Source organism: Leucopleurus acutus (assembly GCF_964270905.1).
Source record: "Leucopleurus acutus genome assembly, chromosome: 9".
Lineage (NCBI taxonomy): Eukaryota > Metazoa > Chordata > Mammalia > Artiodactyla > Delphinidae > Leucopleurus > Leucopleurus acutus.
In genome coordinates this window covers 76,969,880-76,994,486 of record NC_139144.1, presented here as the reverse complement: position 1 = coordinate 76,994,486, position 24,607 = coordinate 76,969,880, and the positions used below count along the sequence as shown (strand labels likewise).

Genomic DNA, 24,607 nt, shown 5'->3' with positions numbered 1-24,607 from the left:
GTGAACCAGAAATCAAGGGAGACAGCTGTTTCTGCGCCCACCACCCAGCTCAGCTAAGTCCCTCCGATGTCTCAGAGCTCAGTGTCCTCATTGCTAATGGTGATACCCGTTGTGTGTCAATCACAAGGCTACCTGCATGATACAGTACACATGAACCATTTATTTATTCATTTAAATAAATGAATCAGATCATTCATTCATTCATTCATTCATCCAATCAATGTTGATTGAACACCATGCACATGCCCAACACTACTCTAAGCAAGGAAATACCACAGTGAATATCTCTGCCCTCAAGGAACTTACAAGCCGGTGGTGGACATGGACAAGTTAAGAGGTAAATCTCTCTCCCGTGCGAAGAAAGCTGTGAAAGGGGTGGAGGTACAGGATACACGTAGGAGGGGCTCCTCTCTCACACCTGGAGCATCAGGGCAGGTTTCTGGGAAGAAGTGATGTGTAAGGAGAGGCCTGAATGGTGAGGGGGATCAGGCAGTGAAGGGCTGGGGGTGCCCCAGGCACAGAGCGTGTGAAAAAACCTCTGGAGAACAGACAGCACATGGTGCCTTAGAGGAAGCAAAGGAATTCAGTGTAGCTGGATCCTGGCAAGCAGAGGCAGTTGGGGAGGGAGTTTAGAGAGGCAGGCAAAGATGAAATCATGAAGGACGTTACAAGCCACCTTGAGCAGTGTGGACTTTGTCCAACAGGCAATAAGGAGCCTTAGAAGGGGAGAAACAAGTGCTCAGATGCAAGGCTGCAAAGAACAGAATGAACTGTAGGGAGCCAGTAAGAGAGACACCGGACAGGAGCCTGTTTCTAAAATCCACATGAGAATTAGTAGTGGTGTGAGACGGGGATGGAGAAAAGTGAATATATCCTAGATTTTTGCAGGAGACAGTCTTGACAGGGCTTGATATGTGAAGACAGGCGGAGAAACTGGGAGTCAAGGATGAGACCCAGGTCTTGGCTTTGGGCAACGAGAAGCTGGTGATGCCATCCACTGGAATTGGAAACGCAGGACACTTGTGTGGGTGGGGCAGCTAAGAGACTCACTTATGGACATAAGATGCCTGTCCATGCTGAGATGTCAGGTAGGGAGCTCTGGGGACAGGTGGATTTGGGAGTCATCAGCACAGAAGTATTAGTTAGAGCTAAGAGGATGCATGATATTTCCCAGGAAGAGTAAGTAAAGTAAGAAAACAATTAGGATTCTGGCAAGCAACAACATTTAAGAGACGGCCAGGTAAAGACCTCATGAAAACATGATTATAATAGCTAACATTTACTTAGTACCTATTATGTGCCAGGCCTTAGGCTGGGCCCATTATACATATTAGCCTGAAAATGTACAGCAATGCTACCAATTTATTAGACCACAATGTTAGGGTCATCTTTTTGTTTCCTTAAGATTCAGCCTCCTTTGAGATTCTCTTTGGTCTACACAGCTGGTAAAGTCAGTGCTCCTATGGAGAAGCTATCTGGTCCTGAGTTGTTTGTGAAGGGGAAAATTAGATCTCTGTAGTTCTGGGTCTTAGAAACTCTTTCCCTCCCTTGGACTTGCTTTAAATTCATCCATAGAATTATAGGGCATACAGTGCCAAGATGAAGGTACGGGCCTAGGGCACAAAGGGTAAGGAAGCTGCTTTGGCCAGTTTTGTTTCCAAGTCTTAGAGCTTGTAACTAATCATGTTCCTCATGGCTTCACACAATTCAGCCCAGATCTGCAAAGATAAGGTTTCACACTGGAGTGCAGGGCCCAATCCAAGGTAGGAATAGAGTGTTTCTTGGCCTGACATTGTCATCGTGCACACTTTTGATTTCCGTTTCAGGGAAAGGGGAATTACAAAGAATTGGGATAAGATTCAAGTGTTTGGCTCTCTGCTGTTACTCAATTCATTTCCCTCTAGAGAAACAAGTCATACCAAGGTCACAGAGAGGACGTAGATGAAATGAAATTCAATCCCAGTTTGCCCTGGCCAATCCTGGTTTACACCTTTTGTCCCATTATCCTGTCCAGGTGAGAAACTGACCCCTCCCCACATGGTCCTGTTTGGGCAAAGTATATGATCAACCATTTAGGACTAAAGTCCAGACCCCAAAACTTGTAAATCAATGCCTTTTCTGCTTCTCTGGGATGTTGCTTTTTTGTCTGTGCTCCATTCTAAGGCTTCCTCAACAAAAATTTATCACTGCTACTCAAACACATGGCATAACTGTAAGGACAGCAGCCCATCTCTGGTTTTGAACAGCAAATTATTTTTAAAAGGATCAGTAAAAAAGATATACCTAGGGGGCTTCCCTGGTGGCGCAGTGGTTGAGAATCTGCCTGCCAATGCAAGGGACACGGGTTCGAGCCCTGGTCTGGGAAGATCCCACATGCCGCAGAGCAACTAGGCCCGTGAGCCATGGCCGCTGAGCCTGCGCGTCCGGAGCCTGTGCTCCGCAACGGGAGAGGCCGTGATACTGAGAGGCCCGTGCACCACGATGGAGTGGTCCCCACTTGTCGCAACTAGAGAAAGCCCTCGCACAGAAACGAAGAGCCAACACAGCCAAAAATAAATAAATAAATAATTTTTTAAAAAAAGATATACCTAAGTATGAGTTGATCAAATAAAAATCTAAACAGGTAAAATTTCTGCACATATTGGCATTTAAAATCTTAACCATGTCTTCTAAAATTTTAGATTATTTTTATGATCCTGATTTCCTGTAAACTTTATTGTGACTTGGCAATACTTGCAGATTTTATAAAGTCTAATGTCTTCCTTTCAAAGTTTCTCTCCCACCACACTGTGTTCCTATAGTTCATTCTCTGAAGTCACATCAAAGACCTTAAAACGTGTCACTTGCAATTTAGTTAATGTTTTCTTTAAAACCCCTGTTTGTTCGGTAATAAGGAAACTTTGATAATGAAGACGGTTAATCTAAGTGCATTTTATTAGGGGCATGTTAAGGTTAGACACTCAATGGGTAAGTGTTTAACACTCACAGGCATTTCAAAGCTTCTGTCAAGATCTACTCTGAAGGGAGGAAGCCAAGGAAAGAACATTTGGGATAAACCGAATTGGGCTTTACAACAAGGACCAAAAATGTCAGAGACAGTGGAATTAAGCTGTTCTCTGAGAAGACCTTTGCATCTCAATGTTCTTAGGTCCCATAATTGTAGTCTGCCACCATCCAGAGCTTTGGACATAAACCTCAAGTTTAGTAAACTGGAACAATTTATGTTCTCCTTTTCTTAAATATAACGCCTGTATTTCAAGGATTATCAGTTAACAGCTAGGGTGTCGGTTAAGGGAACCAAGAATCCCACTCTAGCTCTCCCCCAGCCCTAAATTCCTTAACCACCTGGTGGGTAAATACAGGGCATTATTTAGGAATTTAGATTCCATTTTAATCCATGTATTTCCTATGGTGTCCTAATGACCTCAAGGAATAGAGTCTGCCACATCTACGTCATGTGGTAATTTGGCTGGAGGTGCTCACAGCCAAAGCCTCTGAAGGCAGTTGATTTCTGGTGACTTCCAGAGAAGACTGTAGCCATCTTCAGGTGTTCTAGGATGATCATTAACCTTTTGTGCTAAACCTATGCTTCCCAGAGAAGTATATCATGGCAAACCAAAGCCTCCTTCTTATGCTGGGAAAGTTTCAGAACCTAGACAGGGAGTAGATGAGATGGTGTGGACAGATGCTCCTCTGTATCGGGAATAATCCTGGTGTGCTGTAGGTGTCTGGGTCTCTCCTAGTTCATGTCTCAGTGATGCGCATTTGGGAAGAAGGCCAAAGTATACTATCTCTGGGGCCTGAGAGTTGGAAACTTACTACTGAGGAAAGGGCTGGGTCTAATCCAAAAAACTTGGTGCTCGAGGTATATTAGAGTTTTCCATTTTAAAGTTATCCACACACACATGCACATACATGCACAAAAGTGTATAAAATTATCTCAGCTGTGATAACCACTCGTGTGTATGAGCAACCTTTTTCAGAATTACTTCAGTGAGAATCCTTACCTCATCAGCAACTTTCCATATTTCTTGATCACTCCACTGCCCATAAGGATCCAGGTTTTTTCTAAATGTTCCATAAAAGATGAATACTTTCTATATCAATAAAAAAAGAGGAAAGCATGAATAACCTAAAAAACTTTGTATATTTCCCTCATTTTATTGTGAAATATTCCAAACAGAAAAAAATATTTAAAGAAATAGCACAACAAACATCCATGTACTTACCATCCAGTTTTCTTAAATTTTTATCATATTTGCTTTGTATATTTTTAAGAAATAAAATATTACAGCTACATTTGAAGCCCCTTGTTAACACTTATCTAATCACAATGTCCTTAGAATAAAGAAACTGAGATCACTATAAGTTGTGGGAAATTAATTATTTTTATTCCTAGTAATATTCCTTACTATGAACAAATATAAAATTAAAGTTAAAAATTACAAGTTTATGAGTTATAATTAACTTGTTAGAAGAAATTCCTATTTTGTTCATGTATTTTCCTTGGATTTCTTTTATGATCCTAGCTTCCTCAGGGATTCTGAAACTCTATGAATTTACAGACACTCAAACACATATATTCATATGGTCTATAAACCAAGGCACACTTCTACTTACACAACCAGACAGACACAGGAAAATGTCACGACTTAGAAATCAGTGAAAGAATGAGAATCAAATATTTGTTTAACTGAATGTATGACACAGAAGGGAAGGGAGGCAGATGAGCTGGATCCTGCTGAGGTAGCAAAATGACAATCAAATTTCCTGTAAGGAGCATTGCAGAACTATCCCCCCTACTTGCTACATCACTGTCTACTTAGGTCTGCCTATATGAATAAAAAAATTTTTTTAAAGAAAATCACTGTCTCACTGGGAAATGCTGATGCAACAATAAAGATAATATTTAGGTCTCTCTCTCTCTGTACACATGGGTGAACTGAAAAATACTTTTGATGTAACATTCAGAAAATTTTTTTCTTTACCATTTTTCTTTTGCCTTTGGTTAATAACATCCAGTCAGGAGAATTGAGAACTAAATTCTTTGAAGCTTTAGTTTTCATTAATTGCCTTAGGCTAAGAGAGAATGCTCAGTGCCCAACTGGTCTGTGAGGAACTGCACAAGGTAAGTCAGCCCCAGATGAATGGTGTCTGTGCCTCTCAGGCAGAAGGAGAGTATCCTCACCATGGCAGCCAAGTTCAAGGACAGTCACATTAGAAACCTCAGTCCCCAGGGCATAATTTATGGCTTAAAGAACAAAGTTGTGGCCAAATATCACAGGAACCCTCTGGAGAAGGCAACAAGACTTATGCTGGTATTTCTTAATCTGCATCAAATCACGTTCCTAAGGGATGCTTCCACTGCTTTACAGAAGTGAATATAAGAGACAAATATATGACTCATAAGAGATGATGGATATATTTGTACATCCTCCTCCAAGCTTCCAGGTAAATGAAAGTAATGTCCAAATAAGCTAAAGAGAGCAGACAAAGTGTGCTATCAGGAGATTCTGATAAACTAAAGAGAATTAAATAAGAAGTGGCTCTGAGAACGCCAGTCAATGTATTATTGAAGCAATTAGGTTTATTTGGTATCTAAAGTTCAAAGGCTTGCCAATGGAATTTTGCCATTTACTGTTTTTCACATGTTTTCTTTTAATATTATGTTTCTTTATATAAAAGCTTCTAGCATTATTGAGAAACATAGGAAATAACAACTATGAGGGTTTACCAAGTATAAGCCAATGTATTACTTCACTGAAGTTATCTCCACCGGGAACTCAGAGGCCAGAACACAGAGCTCCGGTCTATGGCAGGCTTACCGTGTGCCTGGCAAGGCTCTTTACATGTGTTATATCTTTTTATCTTCATATCAGCCTAATGAAATAGATCTTATTGTACATGAAGAAATCACAGCTGGGAGAAGTTAAGTGACTTGCCCAGGGTTACTTAGCTAGTAGTTATGGAGCTGGAATTCAAACCTAATAGTGTTTGTCTCCAAACCTGTGCTCCTCATAACCATAGCAAAATGCCTCAAGTCCTGGGCAGACCAGTTTTTATTCCTATCTGGAGCTCAAGAAAGATTAAAGGTTGAGCAGGTGCAGCCCATTGGGTCCATAAAAAGTCCATCAGTGCTCAGCAGCATAGTCATAATCCAAGCACTGCTATCCATCCCTCTGGTCACAGGCTCAGTTCCTGCACTGGGAGTGGAGATTTTAGCTTCCTGTTCCTATTCAGGACCTGACTTGAAGGTTTTTATATGGGTTACAGTGTCCTTGTAACTTTCAAAGAGACTTAACACATCCAATGGAAGAGCACAATAGGAAATTTTACTTTGGCCAAATGGAAAAGGCCATTATTCTGGAGGACTGTGTAGAGGCCAAAGGTGTCATAACATCAAAGCAGACACAGAAGTTATAAAGGCAAGGTGCCTTCCTAAGATGCTGTGGCAATGCAGCTCCGGCCTGGTAGGTATACCTGTGAACAGGAACCCAATCTCTTTAAGCCTTAGTGTTATTGTAAAATGGGGAGATGCTACCTTTCTTCTCAAATCTTCTCTCACTTCGGGCTTTCCCATTTTGATAGATGGCACCTTCGTTTTATCAATCCACAAACTTTGGAGTCATCCATGACTTTTCTTTCTTCCTGATCCTCCCAAAAGGAACCAATCATCAGTCCTGTGGATTGTTTTCCCCAATGTATCTCAAATCCATTTGTTTCTCTATCTCTATGGCCACCACATAGTTCAAGCCACCAGTATCTTTCTCTGAACACTGTAAGAACCTCCTAATTGGTTTCCTTCCTTTCACTCTTGCCTCCCTCCCAGTCCACTCTCATTTAGCAACCAAAGTAATCACCACAAGTGTAAGTTGCATCATGTCATTAACCTTTTAAAAAACTGTCAGCGGCCTTCCATTACATTCAGAGTAAAATGTAAAACCCTTAAGATGGCCTACAGACCCTGCATGATGCAACCTCTTGCACTTCGTCTGTCTCATTTAGTGTCCCTGGCTACTCCACTCCCTTTTTCACTCCAGCCTCCAGCCACCCGGGTTTCTTTTACTTCCTCAGTTCACTTCACACATTCTATCCTCCCTGCCTGGGAATCTCATCCCCTACCTTCTTCCTATGGCCAACTACATCCTTCAGGTCTCAAGTTCAATGTCACTTCCTCAGAGAATCTCTCTTGATTCTTAACACCGAATAAGGTCGTCCAGTAGGATACGGCTTATAGTGAATATTAAAATTACATATGCATTTATGAGCATTTTGTTTTTAATGTCTATCTCCTCTCCTAGACCATAACTTTGCTGTGTACCCTGTCATTAGCACACAGGCTTTACATAGTATATGCTCAGTAAACACTGCCTGAATAAATAAATGGGCTGATGTGAACATAAGAAGTAAAACTATGAAACATCATAGTCACAGTTCAGCACATACTATTTTTCTTCCTTTTGAAAGAATAGCTACCACAACCCAGAGTGTTTAAATGAATAGTACTAACAGCCCATTAAAACCTTGATGTTTGTAATTGCTTGAGAAATGGTATGCCTAACTTTTTTCACAGTAGCCTGATAATTTATATGTAATAAATGTATGGCAATATACTATATATTAATTTTATTTAAAGTAGATACATATTCAAAATTACACTGGAAGAAAGTTTTCGTTGAAACTAGACATCCAAAAATTTTAGATGCAGTGGATTTGATACCATTCAGAAATTCTATAGGTCTTTTGTTTACAGTTTATTGTCTAGCATTAAAATAATACTTTAATTTTAACTTTAAAGAAAAATTAAGTGAAGGAACTGGTTCAGTTAAAATTCAGTTTCATACAACTAATCAAACATTCCATTCTTGTCTGACAAATAGTACCTGGCACTCATTTGCTTTGAGGGGTGCCAGTGGGTGTCCCATTGTTTTCTATACTATTGGAAACAGTGTTTCTGCAAACTCATCTCTAAAGCTGAGAGGTCCTTGGAGGTCACCTACGTCCTTTTCCTGGTGTACAGATGAAACAGCCAGGGTCCTAAGAAGTTATATGGTTTGGCCAAGGAGGCACAGTCTGATTGTGCAGCAAAAAATACGCTGGAAATTATGTATCACAATGATCTTCTACCTCTCTTTCAAGAAACTGTTCACCGGTGGGAAAATTAGGATGTGCAAATATTTGATATTTATGTAATGTCATCACGTATGTATGCTACAAAAACAATTCTTGGGGCTCAAGGAAGAACAAAGAGAGCACCATTGTTCGCCACCTGACTCATCTCTTCCCTGAAGCTGACTCCTCAGCTGCTCAGGTCAGTGGCGATGGCTGAGCCTGTGTGGGGCGTTCAGGGCTGGCCACGCATCACAGCAACAGGCATTATGCTTTAGCCTTGGAGGTCAGATGAAAAACAAAAAAGCATTTGTCTTCTGCGGTTATTGAGTGTAGTATAAATTAAATAAGTGGGAGGAATGACTCCTTATCCTTAAGTATACAGTGTTGCTTTGTTTTGGCTCAGAAGGGTGGGAAAAAATATATATATATACACAATATGTATATACATACATATACAATGTATAGTTTTATTAAAATGTGGCCCAAATGTTTATAAGCAACAAAGTGTCTGTGATCTTGCCTCTTGGCAATGTTTGCAAAACTTTATTATACATTGAATTTGTACAATAAAAATTCATCAATATGAACAAATCGAGATCCTAAGGTTGGATTACAGAATGTCTAAAAATAAATGCTGCTTTGCTTTTAGGAACATCTAGGAAGAAAAACAAGGTGAATTTTATGAGTCAAAAATGTTTAAGCTTGATAACAACTTGAGAATAACTTTAAAATTTTGATGTACGTATCATTTATTTGTAGGTAAATTGACTGCATGTAACGTGTTCAGATTTTTGTTTCTGTAAAGTCATTTAATGTTTCACGACCTTTTACACTACGTTTTAATACACACTTTCTCAGAAATAGCATTAAAAAATGATTTTCAGATCTGGCCAAATTATCACAAATTTCAAATGGTTAGGCTCAGAAATAGTATAATTGTGTTGCACTAATGTCCATACTAGTTATTTTTCGTTTCTCCCTTGAATTCGGCACTCCACGCCCAATGCCCACTGTCCTCTTCACTTTAGTCCAGGCTCTCACCACATCACAGCTAGAGAGTTTCTGAGCCCATCTCCGTGCTTCCCATCCTGCCTGCTGAAGTCCTCTGTCCACACACAGCCAGCCGCAGCATACCCTTTGGCTGCTCTTTTCCTACCCTCCTTCCAGCTCAAGAAGACTCAACCCACTCCTCGACCACTTTAGTACTAGTGAAGTCTTTCCCTCTTTCTCCTAACGCTCCCTAACAGGTGGCCTCCTCTGCCCATTTTGCCCCCACAGCTCTTTCTAGTTCCACCCCTGTAGCTGTTTACAATATCCATGTCTAGGATCCTAGAATATCCTCTCCACAGCTCCCTGCCCCCAACCCTTCTAAAACCTACACATTTTATGACCCTTTGAGGCCCACCTCCATCATCATCTTCTTTGTGAAACTGTCAATATTCATTTGACAATACAAAGATGAAAGAGACATGCTCCTCTACCCTTAAGGAACTCTAAAAAATAGTAACCACCAGCATAACACAGTGTGTTGTAATTGCTACATGCCAGGGAGTATTTTAAGTACTTCGAGTTATTTATTCCTTTACTCATTTAATCCTCATAAAACCCCAATGAAGTAGTTACTACCATTATACACATTTTACAGACAAGGAAATTGAGGCTCGGAGAAATTAAATAAATTGCATAAGTTTATATGGCAAGAAAACCCAGACACTGGTAGAACCACAGCCTCTTGTAAAAGAGAGCAAGCATTTAGTGACTCAGCAGAAAAATATACATCTTGAATTCCTACCATGTAACCTACTGTATGTGCTATATAAGAGATAGAAAAGTCAGTAAGGGAAAAAAAAATCTGTGTTTAATTTAGCATTGCTACTCTATTCTTCTCGCTAGATTTCTTAGATTGTTGATGATTTTGTCTTTACGTCTTGCTTCCTTAACTAGTATGTCTACAAAGTGTTTATAATACTGAGTGGAAATTAAATAAATACACAGATAATTCCAATATAAGACATAGAGAAGTACCAGGAGAGATTTGTAAATAAAGTTCTAGATCCCATCTGGGACTGGGATGTGGGAGTGGAGAGCTGGGGTTAGAGTCAGGGTTAACAGGGAAAGGGAGTCAGAAGAGGCCATCTGGCAGAGTTTAACATCTGAGATGCCAAAGTGACTCCAGTGAAGGAAGATCATCTCAGACAGAGGAAGTGCATGGACAGAGGAAATGAGCGAGAAAAGTGAGGTACATCTCACGGCACAGTAAGTCCAGCTTGACTGAAACTTAAAGGTGCCCAGGTATGAGGAGTGGTGGATCTGACTGGACAGGTTGGGTTGGGACCAGATTATCAGGGACCTAAACCACAAATGGAAGAATCTGGATGTTATTCAGTGAAGAAAGGGGTGTCTTAGAAGGTTTTTGACTTGGCAAATCACAGAGTTGGAATGCTACTGTAAAAAGTTTAATCTGTGTGCAACATGTGATAGAGAATTCCAAAGAATAAGGTGAGAAAAGCACAGCAGTGGGGGTGAAAGAAGGAAGGCTACAGTTCTGTGGTGGAAGTAGCAATGACGGAGCGTGGAGCTGGATTCTTGCTCATCATTACCCACGGCACTCCATCACTACACTTAATTGCCTATGCTTAATTTATCATTTGGCTTCTTCCTCTGATCGCTGACTTAAGGCGATGAGCTCCCACTGAAAGCTCCTGGGTGGGATCGGGACCTCAGTATCTTTTACATAAGTATGGAACCTATGGTACTTATTACCATTTAAAGCATATGGAAGTAGTTTAATAACTAATTATTAAATTGTTAATTATTGTGAAATTGAATGTGAACTGCTGCACTCAGTTTCATTGTTCAGCTCTACAGATACACGACTTGGCCCTACCTGACATCCCTGATAGCAAAAGAGGCTCCAGCTCTGGGGGAAGTCGTACGCAGGTATGGATTATTTTCAGATCATAAAGTCTTATTGCAGGAATAGGCCTAGTCATTCCCCAATTATAGTTTGCAGCCTTTCAAATTTGTAATTGAGGCTTTAAAATAAATTTAACCTTATTTTTCTGTTTTTCATGAATTAAGTGATTAACAAGATTCAAGGCGAACGAACAATTTTAAGTCTTGGTGTTCAATTGCCTAAGCCAATGGGACTCTGACTATAGGCCTCACTGTCTTGTCCACGCTCTCAGAGCTGAGAGGTAGAGTAGAACAAATTAAAGAAGGCTCCACCTTGAAACGTACACAACGTCCTGTTTTCCACGCTGGTACCTTCTCTAAGATTGCTTTCTAGCTGCAGGAGGGAAGAACACACACACACACACACACACACACACACACACACACACGCACGCACACACACACACACAAACTGCAAGAATTTGCCGAAACTAATGACATCTTGTGATTCCGAGCTGACGTCTCGGGATCACTATGAGGGAGAGGGAAGTTTCTTGTTCAAAGTTCCTGTTTCATGTGTCTGAAAACAAGTGATTAATTGACCTAGAGATCTCTGCTATCTCAATGTCAGAGGTCTTGGGGAAACTCTTGCAAGGTCAGAAAGATGGAAGGGAAAACAAAAGATGGAAAAGCAAACAAAAATAGTTCCTGGATTTTTAATTTCTTCTTTCTGCTTTTTAAAGATCAAACTCCAGAAAAGGAAAAAAATTACTTAATTTGAACTTTCAAAGGAAAGTTGGGAAAATAAAAGCAACTCTTGGTTTGGATGTTAAAAAGGTCTGAGGAGTTTACCCTCTTTCTCTCTTTCTTGGGCATTCACTTAACGTTCTCAAGATGTCACTGTACAAGAAATAGTACCTTCTGTCTACAGACATCCTTGTGATACCGGAAGACAGTCCCAGAAACCGGGGTCATAAACATGTACAATGAGAAGCATTTTTATTAGCACGATTACACAGTTTTAAAGGCGTAGCTCAAAGGATTTCTTGTTTAGTTTATAAAAAACTTGATGCCATAGAAGAGGGAAAAGGCAAGTTTGGAAGATTCATGTTGGCAGAGAGGCAAGATAAAGAATTTTCATAATCCTAGCTCACTTGGTTTTCCCCTACGTTTTGCATATTTGGGTTCCTAAATAGAACATACAATAAAACAAAAATCTTTTCATCACATGGCAGATAAACTAAAGGATTCTCAATGAAACTGAAATTATTTCTTAGAGCTTTGCTTATTCTAATGGGCGGATTTGTATAAACAAGAACAACAAAAAAGAACAAAAGTTTCACTACTGTAGTTTAAAATGGGATCAGAAAACAGAGCCAACTGAACGGCAGTGCATCTCGGAAAACCAAATTCTATCCCATGCTCTTCAACATTGTTATCTTGCCTAATGCTGTCACCTTGGGATACTTGTATTCCCAGTGTTTCTTTATCTTCAGACCCTCTGACAATCCCTTTTTTCTTTCTGAAGAAACAATACTGTTTTTCAAAAGTTCAACCAAAGCTGAACTTTTGAAAAAGCTTTTGATGAAGCTTCTGGCAACATGACAAAGTTTAGACAAATGAATTAAAAGCATCAGTCTAGCAGTTACGATATTTAGTGCCTCACTAGATGAACGGAGCAAATGTTCCACAGAGGTAATCTATCAAGACATACAAGCTGTTTTCTCAGGCTAGATTTGTAGCCTGTAGCATCTACCTGGAGATGCTCCTGGCATTTTAATTTTGTGTTAAAAGTAGAGAATTGTTAGGACCATGGTAGTAGAAAGGATTCAGTGACCATTAGTATAAGGGGAACAAAGATATTAAACCAGCAACTATATCCATAGAGATGAGAACAAACACCAGTAGATATACAGCCCATGCCTTTCAGATTTGGTCCCAGTAAAGACATTCCTTGGTTTCCATTAAGATCATTTAAAAATGGAACTGTTGCTATTTCTCTCATAATTAAAAAGTCCTCTTGCACAATAACACAGATAGAATGATGCTAAGCCAGTGAGGCTGAAGATCCTTTGTGACCCAAATCAAAGAGTGACATTAAAAAAAAAAAAAAGCTACAGATTACTCTGACATGGTTCATTCTTTTAAAGAACAAAAAACCAATCATTACACTTTTTATTTTCAATTCCACTACTTCATGCTTCCAAGTGTTTGTTATTTCAGCAGCATCTTTTATATCTTGCAAAGCATTTCTCAACCTGCTGTGATTGCTAACTTGGAGCTCAGACCACTGAAGCAGAAACAAAAAGTTGATAAAAACAAAAGCCCCATGCTCCTGCTGTGGTTTACGTCTTCTGGAAAAAGCTATCAAAACTATTAATAGTTCGATAACTGTATGTCAGAGAATTCCAAACTTCTAGAAGTAGTTTCTCTCCTATGAAAAGACTGCATTGCAGAAAAAAAAAAGACAGCGATACATAGGGAATATATTTTGCAGGGAAATGTGAATTTCTTGAGTGCAAGTGTCAAATAAAGGGAACACTGTACTTAGTCATTTTTTTTACTAGCTAAGTCTTTCTGGCTTACCTGTGGTAGGACTCCAAAGGCTTTCCTCCACTGTTGCAAAGTTACTGAATCCCAAGACACACCATCTATCTGGATTTCTCCTTTGGTGTTCAGCAGTCTCAAAAAAGCCAGTAACAAAGTGCTCTTCCCTGATCCAGTTCTTCCCAAGAGGCCCACCTAGAATATCAGTGATGGAATTACTCCTGTGACAGATAGATACAATACCATAAATGTAATCTGATATTATACGTTAATAAAAAACCCCACTGGAACCGTTTTCTTGTTGCTGTTGTTGTTTTTTAAATCATCACCAGGGGAAGTTTCACTTATTCATTCAAACCTTTTTGCACACTTCAAATTCTGACCAAAATGGATCTGGAACAGAGCAACCCTGGAAGACAATATAGAAACTGGCCATAACAGATTGGACCCCGATGCTGGGTTCATTTATTACTGACCTTTACTAACGGCAAAAAGGTTGAAAATGCCCATTTTGCATGGAAGAAAACAAAGATACAGTGTCTTAATGCACTAATTTTTTTTTAACATCTTTATTGGGGTATAATTGCTTTACAATGGTGTGTTAGTTTCTGCTTTATAACAAAGTGAATCAGTTATACATATACATATGTTCCCACATCTCTTCCCTCTTGCGTCTCCCTCCCTCCCATCCTCCTTATCCCACCCCTCCAGGCTGTCACAAAGCACCGAGCTGATCTCCCTGTTAATGCACTAATTTTTGAGAATGGGCTCAAGCCAGAAGCAGAGACCTGTAGCTTGATCTAGTTCCAAACATGAATATGAGTTTGAAAATTAATAAATCTGCAACGGTTCTAATATTTAGATACTGCCATAATAAAATAAGCGAGCATCAAGTTTAAGCCTAAAATAAAGAATAAGTTCAGATTCTCACAGAAGGCAGGCTGGGCCTTACCACTCCTCAGTGGATAAGCACATGGACAGTTGTCAAATCAACTTTTTATATCCATTCTGATTGGCAAGAAGAGAATTTTAGGAAGCAAAAGGGATATTAAGGAAAAGAAAAAACTAGTCTTGTTCCTTAAAGACTGTAAGAACACAGCACGGAAGTGAGACGGCTGTGCACTGCAAGGAGAGAAGAGGTGCCTCATGTGCCCCACAGGGAGCTGACTCTGTGTTCTGATGCCAGCCCAGAACCAGCTCTTAGAGGAAGATGCTGTGAGTGGGACAGAACATTTCTGCAGTCATTAACTAAACCCTGAATAAAGTGCTCGACATTTAGTGGCACTGAATGTTTCTTTCTTTCCTCTTACATTATTGCTATTTCTTTTTTATCATTTGGCCTTTTTACAAGAGAGCTGAACAAATGGTCTTGTAAATTGTGCTTTTTACACTATTTGTGGTAAAGGACAGTTTTGCTTTGTGTTTTAGTTTCCAATCCACCATCAGTACTTTAAAAACTAGAAAATAAAAATGAATTTCTAAATGCTTACTCTCAATTTCTATACTTATTACAGACTAGTAACAGTTTCTAAACCAGAACTAGTTACAGACCACAATAAATGCTTGAGAGTGTACAGAAACCCACAATAATAACTTATTGAATACTGATTAGGAACCTGGTAGTAAACTAGGCCTTTAGGTAAGCTGATAAACAAAAGTGACACAATTGTCTTTCTGTCTATCATAAGAGCCCTATAATGGGAGTTTCACACGTTTGTTTTCTGAGACAACTGAGAAAATCAGATAAACAACAGGTTATACATAACACCCTGTTGAGGTTCTTCATACTACTAATCACAATTGGTAATTATTTTATTTATTCTTTCCTTGATTATTGCTTGTATTCACCCGAAGAATATAAGTTCAAAAAGGGCAGGGTAATCTATCTTGTTTTCCACTGAATTCTCAGCACCTGGCATAGTGGTTGGCTCACATAAATACTCAATAAAAACTTATTTGGATTGACTGAGAGACAGTCAGATGGAAGGATGAATGGATGGGTGGACAGACAGACAGATAGGTGGGTGAGCAGGTGGGTAGATAGAGGGAAGGAAGGAAGGAAGGAGGGGAGGAAGGGAGGGAGGGTAGATGAATGAATAAACTTATTTAGTAGATCTAATAAATAAATGGATATAGTCAATTTTGGTCAATTACCAGATCAACTCTTAATTTAAAAATCTTGTGGAATTTCATATGCACACTTCTATTTCTGAATCAGCCCATGTTGTACAAACACATTCGCCATACATCATGATTTTCCAAACACAACAGTAAGGCTTTGTATAAGCAATCTGAGTATGCCCTGTGTAGATGAGGCATGAGGAAAGAGAAGCAAAGGCAAGTTCAAGAGCAGGAAGTGATCTGCTCTAAAGTCATATCAAGCACTTTTGATGAAAAGTTCCTTGAGTTTCAGGCTCTTAAATCATTAGCCAGGATTCTAATGATTAGGATAAATGACTACATTCCTTTTCCTTAAGAAGCAAATATTGAATGTTTAGAGAACACAGGTTTTATGCTGGGATAAAACCGGATTAAGAGGCAATTTGTAAATCTTTAGCTTTAAAGTTTTTAGCTATTGCTCTGGTTTCCTTATATTGTTGAACTGCTGGCATTGCATTATGCCACACACAGTTTTCAGCAGCGTGGAATCTAATTGGTTCATACATAACAAAGTCTTCTGTTGTTTATATAATTGGCACATAATAATTCTTTTCCAGGATTTGTTTTTCCAGGCTTCTCAGTGATCTGTTGAATAAGGCCAGAGTACTTCCCGCAAATAAGCTTTTAAGATAGATCTTAATTCCAAGTCAATGTTTTCTAGTAACTTCAGTGTACCTCCTCTTTGAGAACTTTGGATCAAGATAAATCAAAATGTTATGTGGAAAGTTAAACAGTGTTGAGTTTGGTGCTAGCTGTAATTGCATTGTACCATGACTAGAACAGTCTCAGTACATTCTTTTCAGAGTGTCTTATTCACCATTTTAATACTGCAACAGATTGAAACCTGTTGTAATTATTTTTCATCTCCTTTAGTCTCCAGAAATCAAGATGCCAAATCAAATGAAATTTGGATCCCCAGAGTTATAATAATTGTAACTTTTATATGTTGATTATTAATCTGTTTATTATTAATAAAACATAATTCCTAACATAATAAGTTCTTGAGACTATGCTCCTTATAAAACCAGTATAAGACAGAATTCCATATGCGTTTAACAAATCAAATAGATACTAGGCACTTATGCTGCTATGATCTGAGCCCTTGATATTGTTTGAATTGTTTGTGGCATCTTAGTATTTTAAAGAGACTACAAATGGAGAGAGCAGATAAGCTCACCCAAAAGAACAGACCTTGAAGTCTGATTCAATATCTATTTAATCAGAGAACTATCCAGCACTGTAATATATACAATATATCATCTGAGGCATTTTGTTAATTCTAGGTTTATCATGAAAGACCTAGCTCCAGATTAAAATCACAGCCTGTATTTTGAGAGGAAAGAGAAAAGGAAAAAAAGGAAGAGATATTCTAGTTAGGGGAAGGTGATGTTAAAAATTTAGGCAAAAATCAAAAGCTTTTAAGAAAAAACTATTTGAGACTGAAAAGAAAAATAAGTTTCTTTTAAGTTACTGTTTTTAAGTTAAAGTTATGGAATACTTTCTACATTTCTCATGCGTTGAAAATAAAATTTAAAGCACAGGTTCTGTGAAGTAAAGGCCTAAATTAAGAGCCAAGAAAGTAATAGGACACCTCTTCACTAAAGTAATTTCTATGAACAAAGTGTTTTAATATGAATATTGAATCATTTTTATGCACAAAATATTGATTTTTTCATCTTTTCACCATGCTATAGGCTGAATATTTGTGCCTCTCCTAAATTCATATGTTGAAATCCTAACCCCCAATGTGACAGTATTAGGAGGTAGGGCCAATGGGAGGTGATTTGGTCACAAGGGTGGAGCCTTCATGAATGGGATTAGTGCCCTTATAAAAGAGGCCCCAGAGAAATCCCTTGTCCCTTCCACCATGTGAGGTTACAGTGAGAAGACAGACACCTATGATGAAGTGGGCTCTCATCAGACACTGAACCTGTGGGGCCATGATCTTGGACTTCCCAGACTCCAGAATTGTGAGAAATAAATTTCTGTTGTTTATAAGTCACGAAGCCTATGATATTTTGTAATAGCAGCCTGAATGGACTCAGACACACCATAGAACCAAGAACACTAAAATTCATTAAAAATTAAACAAGAAATGCCCATTTAGGTCCTTTTCAAATGTTTTCTCTCTCTCTTTTAAGAAGATGAATTAGACCACAGTTAAGATTGCAGGACTTTTGGATACTAGAAATAATATACAGATGGTCCCTGACTTAAGATGGTTTGACTTACAATTTTCTGACTTTACAATGAGGCAAAAGCAATATGCATTCAGTAGAAACTGTACTTTGAATTCTGAATTTTGATCTTTTCCTGGGCTAGTGATATGTGGTATGATACTCTCTCATGATGCTGGATAGCAGCAGTGAGCTGCAGCTCCCAGTCAGCCATGTGATTATGAGGGTAAAGAACTGATACATTCACAACCTTTCCATAACCATACAACCATTCTGTTTTCACTCAGTATAATACTCAATAAAGTACATGAGATATTTGACACTTTATTATAAACTAGGCTTTGTGTAAGATAACTTTGCCCAACTGTAGGCTAACGTAAGTGTTCTGAGCTTGTTTAAGGTAGGCCAGGCTAAGCTATGATGTTCAGTAGATTAAGTGTATTAAATGCATTTTTGACTTAATATTTTCAACTTATGATGGGTTTAATAGGACATAACCCCATCATAAGCCAAGGGAGATCCATACTAAACTTGAGCCAACTTCTTAATCACCAGGCAAGAAGTTTTTGGGGGGGCATCTTGTTACAGTTTGTAAGATGTTGTTAAAGGTTCTAAGGGCAAAGCAGTAGAAATTACATTCTTAAGAGAGTTGCTCAGAATAACATTTTAAGAATCAATTCCTACTGTAATCAATCATATGACCTAGAAGTAGGTATAATCCATTCATTCATTCATGCATTTAACATATAGTAAGCTAGGCAATGTGCCAGGCAAAGGGACAAAAAAAATTGAAAAACAAGACTTCTAGTTTCTGGTCCAGCATATAAGGAATTTGGGTGTCATCACTCTGTATTAACAACAAGTGAAAAGCTGAGCAAACTGAAAATCAAAACTCTTCTTAGATCCTTCAGAAAATGAAGTCACAGGGCAAATCACTGCCACCACAAGTGGAGAGACAGACAGAATCACGACTTACTGGAACAGAAACCCATGATCAGAAACCTCCATAGCAACTCGAGTGAGGGTAGGGAAATCTAAACTATAACCAACAAATTGCTGGAGGCTCAGTGGTCAAGTCTGAGAGTAAAAACCTCCCAGGGAGGTCATTCATAGAGAGGTCCCCACACTTTTGTAAGTATTACCTCCAGGAGCTCAATCACAGTTCATCTCACAGTGAAGTACACAGAAATACCCTCTGGTGCATCCAGCAGGAAGATGTGGGAAACCACAATATCATAATATTACAGAACATTCTGTTTTTCTTAACAAGGCCTCCTTCAAGAGAAACTATTTTACCAGAACCTAACCTACTGGGTTTTTTATTAGAACCTAACTGATTGAAGAAAGGAGAATACTCAACTCCGCCCACATAAGTGTACTGTTGCACCTAAGGGGGAGAAAAATCTGAGAAGCACTTGTGAAGTTCACTGCTCAAGGGCACAGTCTCAATAAAAGACTGAGACCTAATTATAGGACAACAGAACACTTCCCTTTCCCCCAGACCTTACACCACTAAAGGCCTAATTATCAGTTTCTTTTATCCAGTATGTCATGCCCACCTTTCAACAAAAAAATCACAAGGTAGGGAATTCCCTGGCAGTCCAGTGGTTAAGACTTCGCCTTCCAATGCAGGGGGTACAAGTTCGATCCCTGGTGAAGGAGCTAAGATCCCATATGCTTCGTGGCCAAAAAACCAAAGCAAAAAAACAGAAGCAATATTGTAACAAATTCAATAAAGACTTTAAAAATGGTCCATGTCAAAAAAAAAAAAACTTTAAAAAAAAATTACAAGGTACGCTAAAAGGCAAAAAACACAGTATGAAGAGATTGAGCAAGCATCAGAACCAGAGTCAGATATGCCAGAAATGTTGGGATTATCAGTCTAGGAATTTAAAACAACTATGAATAACATGCTAAGAGCTCTAATGGAAAAATTAGAAAACATGCAAGAACAGATCGTGTAAGCAGAGAGAATGAAATTTTAATAAAATTAAAAAAGAAATGCAAGAGATAAAAAACAACACCACCACTTTAACAGGAGTGAAGAATGGCTATGATGGGCACAGCCGACTGAACATGGCTAAGGAAAAAAAACCTGTGAGCTTGAGGCTATGACAACAGAAACCTCCAAACCAAAAAGCAAAGAGAAAAAGACTAAAAAACAGAATATCCAAGAACTGTGGGATAATTACAAAAGGTATAATATACCGCCAATGGAAATACCAGAAGGAGAAGAAACAGAGAAAGGAACAAAAATATTTGAAACAATAATGACTCAGAACTTCCCCAAATTAATGTCAAAAACTAAACCACAGGTGCAGGAAGTTCAGAACACCAAGCAGGATAAATGTCAAAAAACTACATGTAGGCATATTATATTCAAACTACAGAAAATCAGAGATAAAGAAAAAATCTTGAAAGAAGCCAGAGGGAAAAAAAACCACCTTACTTATAGAGGAACAAAGAAAAGAACCAAATTCAACTATTCTTCAGAAAACATGCAAGCAAAAAAAGAATGGAGTGAAATATTTAAAGTGTTGAGAGAAAAGAACCACCAAGCTAGAATTCTGTACCTTGTGAAATTATCCTTCAAAAGATAATGGAGAAATAAAGAGTTTCTCAAACAAAAATCAAGGGAATTTGATGCCAGTAGATCAGCTTTGCAATAAGTGTTTTAAAAAGTTCTTTAGGAAAATTATTTAAGCCAGAAATTCTGATCTACGTAAAGAAAGGAAGAGCATCAGAGAATGAATAAGTGAAGGTAAAATAAGAAATATTATTTTTCTTATTCTTAATTGATCTGACAGGTAGTAGTGTGTTCAAAATAATAATAGCAACAATGTATTCAATTATGTACATTTATATATATGCTTCTGTATAAGTGAAATGAATGGCAGCAACAATACAAGGGACAAAGAGGGAGGAAGTGGGAATACAGTTGACCCTTGAACAACACAGGTTTGAACTGTGCAAGTCCACTTACATGCAGATTATTTTCAATAGTAAACACTACAGTGCTACAATATCTAGAGTTGGTTGAATTAGATGATGCAGAACTGCGGATAAAGAGGGACCATGTGTACAGAGCAATCCCGGATAAACAGAGAAGATATTTTCGACTGTGCAGAGGGTGGGCACCCCCTACCTCTACTCTGTTCAGGGGTCAACTGTATTTTGTTATAATAACATACTTCCAAGACCTGTGAGGCACTATAGTGTTGTTTAAAGGTAACCTGGATTAGTTGAAAACATTTATTGCAAATTTTAGGGCAACTACAAAAAATTTTAATCTCTCTCATCTATTTCTCTCATCCTCCCAGTGCCCACCCCTCTGGCAACCACTTGTTCTCTGTATCTATGGCTCTCTGTTTTGTTATATTTGTTCATTTTTTTTTGTTTTTAGAGTTCATGTATAAGTGAAGCCAGGTGGTATTTGTCTTTCCCTAATTTCACTTTAAAGAAATAAACCCACTTTAAATGTAAAGGCATATATAAATAGATTAAAAGTACAGAAAAAGATATACCATGTTAATACTAATTAAAGAAAGTTGTAGTAACTAATTTTACACAGAGCAGACATCAGAGCAAGAGAAATTATCAGATAAGGGGTACCATATAATGATAAAGGGGCCAGAAAGACATAATAATTTTTAATGTGTATATGCCTAACAGTGTGTCAAAATAACATGAGGCAAAAACTGACAGAATTGCAAAGAGAAATAGATGAATCCACTATTAAGTTGGAGACTTCAATATTCCTCTATCAAAAATGGACAGACACAGAAGTTAGAAAATCAGTAAGGATATAGTTGAACTCTACACAATCATCAGTCAATTGGATATAATTAACACCTATACACTACTTCATCCAACAACAGCAAAATAACATTATTCTCAAGCTCACAGGTAACATTCACCAAGATAAATCACATTATGGGTCATAAAACACAATTTAACGAATTCAAGAGAATGCAACTCATACAATGTATGCTCTCAGACCATGATGGAATTAAACCAGAAATCAATAACAGAAAGACAGCTGGAAAATCCCCAAATACTTGGACATTAAAAAACACATAGGTTAAAAAAGAAATCTCAAGGGAAAAAAGATTTCGAATAAATGAAAATAAAAAAGAAATTTATCAGATTTTGTGGTATGCAGCAAAAGCAGTACAGAGGGAAATTTATAATATTAAATGCTATAGAAAATAAGAAATATCTAATATAGAAATATCTAATATATCTCATACAAAAAATATATATTTGTAGTATAATATAAATATCTTGTATAGAAAAGAATATATAATACAAAAAAGAAGAAATATCTAAAATCAATAATCTAAGCTTCCATCTTAGGAAACCAGAAAAAGAAAAGTAAATTAAATCCAAATTAAGCAGAAGAAAAATAAATAAATAACAATTACAGTAGAATCAACCAATTGAAAATAGGAAATTGGCAGGGAAAATCAATGAAACTAAAAACTGGTTCTCTGAAAAGATGATTAAATTTTATAAGTTTCTAGCCAGGCTAACTAAGAAAATAAGGAGATGACACAAATTACTAACATCAAAAATGAAAGAATATTTACCTTATTTAGCATAAGGAATGTGGTTAATATTGTAATAACTTTGTATGGGGATGAATGGTTACTAGACTTATTGTGGTGACCATTTCATAATGTATGCAGATGTCAAATCACTATGTAGTACACCTGAACCTTACATATTATTGTAAGTCAACTATATTTCAATTAAAATTTTTTTTAAAGAAATGAAAGAGGGAAAGTCACTACATCTCTTAATACATATTATTAATAGTAAAGAAATACTATGAACAACTCTATGCCCACTAGTTTGATAACTTAGATGAAATGAACAAATTCCTTAAAAGATACAATCTGCCAAAACTCATAAGAAATAGACAATCTGAATAGGCATATACTTTTTAAAGAAATTGAATTGATAATTAATAACCTTCCAAATCGGAAAGCACCAATCCCAGATAGATTCACTGGTGAATTCTACAAATCACCTAAAGTAGAATTTCTACCAATTTTCTACAATCTCATTCAGAAGACAGAAGCAAAAGGGATACATCCTAAATCATTCTATGAAACCAACATTGCCATAATACCAAAACTAGACATTACAGATCAATATTTCTCATGAACACAGATGCAAAATGCTTTAAAAAATTAACAAATGAAATCCAACAATGTATAAAGAGAATTATACACCATGACCAAGTGGGATTTATCCCAGATATGCAGGGTTGGTTCAACATTTGAAAATCAATTAATACAATCCATCATATCAATGGGCAAGAAAAATAATACGGCCATATCAACAGATGCAGAAAAAGCCTTTGACAAAATCCACCATCAATGCCTGATAAAAACTCTTAGCAAAGTAGGAATAGAGGGAAAGGTCATCAACTTGATAAAGAACCTCTGCAAAAACCCTACAGCTATTATTACTGAATGATGAAAAATGTGAAGCTTTCCCACTAAGATCAACATCAAGGCAAGAATGCCCCCTCTTACAACTGCTTTCAGCATCCTAATCTTAGCTAATGCAAGACAAGAAAAGGAAATAAAAGTCATACAGATTGAGAAGAACAAAATAAAACTGTTTTTGTTCGCAGATGACGTTATCATCTATGTAGAGAGTACAAAAGGATCAATACTAAAACTCCTGGAACTAATAAGTGACTACAGGAAGATTGCAGGATACAAGGTTAATATACATAAGTCAACTGCTTTCCTACATACCAGCAATGAACAAGTGGAATTTTAAATTAAAAACAAAATACAATTTACATTAGCACTCCCCAAAATGAAATACTTAGGTATAAATCTAAGAAAATATACACAAGATCAGGATGAGAAAAACTACAAAAAGTGATGAATTAAATCAAAGAAAAATTAAACAAGTGGAGAGATATTCCATGTTCATGGATAGGAAGACTCAATATTGTCAAGATGTTGGTTCTTCTCAACTTGATCTATAGACTCAGTGCAATCCCAGTCAAAATCCCAGCAAGTTATTTTGTGTATATGGCAAACTGATTCTAAAGTTTACATGGAGATGCAAAAGAACAGTCAACACATTATTGAAGGAGAAGAACAAAATCAGAGAACTGACACTACTCAACTTCGATGATTTTGGAAGTTGACTTAAAATATTAAGGCAGTCTAATAAGAACACCTTCAGTTTTTAGCTTTTTGCTCAATGATTCTCTTTAACTCCACTTCTCTTTAACTCCACTTATCTCCTTTCCTCCTGTCTCAAGAAACAAAACAAAACAAACAAACAAAAAAAAACCCCCAACTACTCCTACAGGACAAAGGCAAATCCCTCTATATACCCATCCTCTTAGACAGATGTTCTTGCTTTCTCTCTCCCACCACCAACATTGGTGTTTTATATAACCCCTCAATTTAGGAATCACCCATTCCCTAAGCCTTTACAGTTGGAATTCTACCCTCACTCTTCTACATCACTCCTCTACACCTAAAGACTCTCTTAAATATGGGTTCTCACAAGTAGATGGGCATGTATCAGCACCACCTGGAAGGTGTGATAAAACACAGACCACTGTTCCCACCCCTTGGGCAGTAGGGCTCAGTGAGGCTCAAAAATATGCATTTCTTGCAAGTTTTCAAGTGACACAGATGATGCTGGTGCAGGAACCACACTTTGAGAACCACTGCTGT

At 37.8% G+C, this 24,607-nt stretch overlaps 1 protein-coding gene across 1 annotated transcript in view; it reads right to left on the bottom strand.

Moving 5' to 3' along the window:
• Positions 1-24,607, bottom strand: part of CFTR (CF transmembrane conductance regulator) — a gene marked incomplete at its 5' end in the record, with an annotated part of 203,826 nt that overhangs the window by 11,430 nt on the left and 167,789 nt on the right. The window contains 2 exons of the mRNA XM_082846837.1: positions 4,008-4,097; positions 13,594-13,749. Of these exons, the coding sequence (XP_082702963.1) occupies positions 4,008-4,097; positions 13,594-13,749 (246 nt within the window). The remainder of the gene's footprint in view (positions 1-4,007; positions 4,098-13,593; positions 13,750-24,607) is intronic.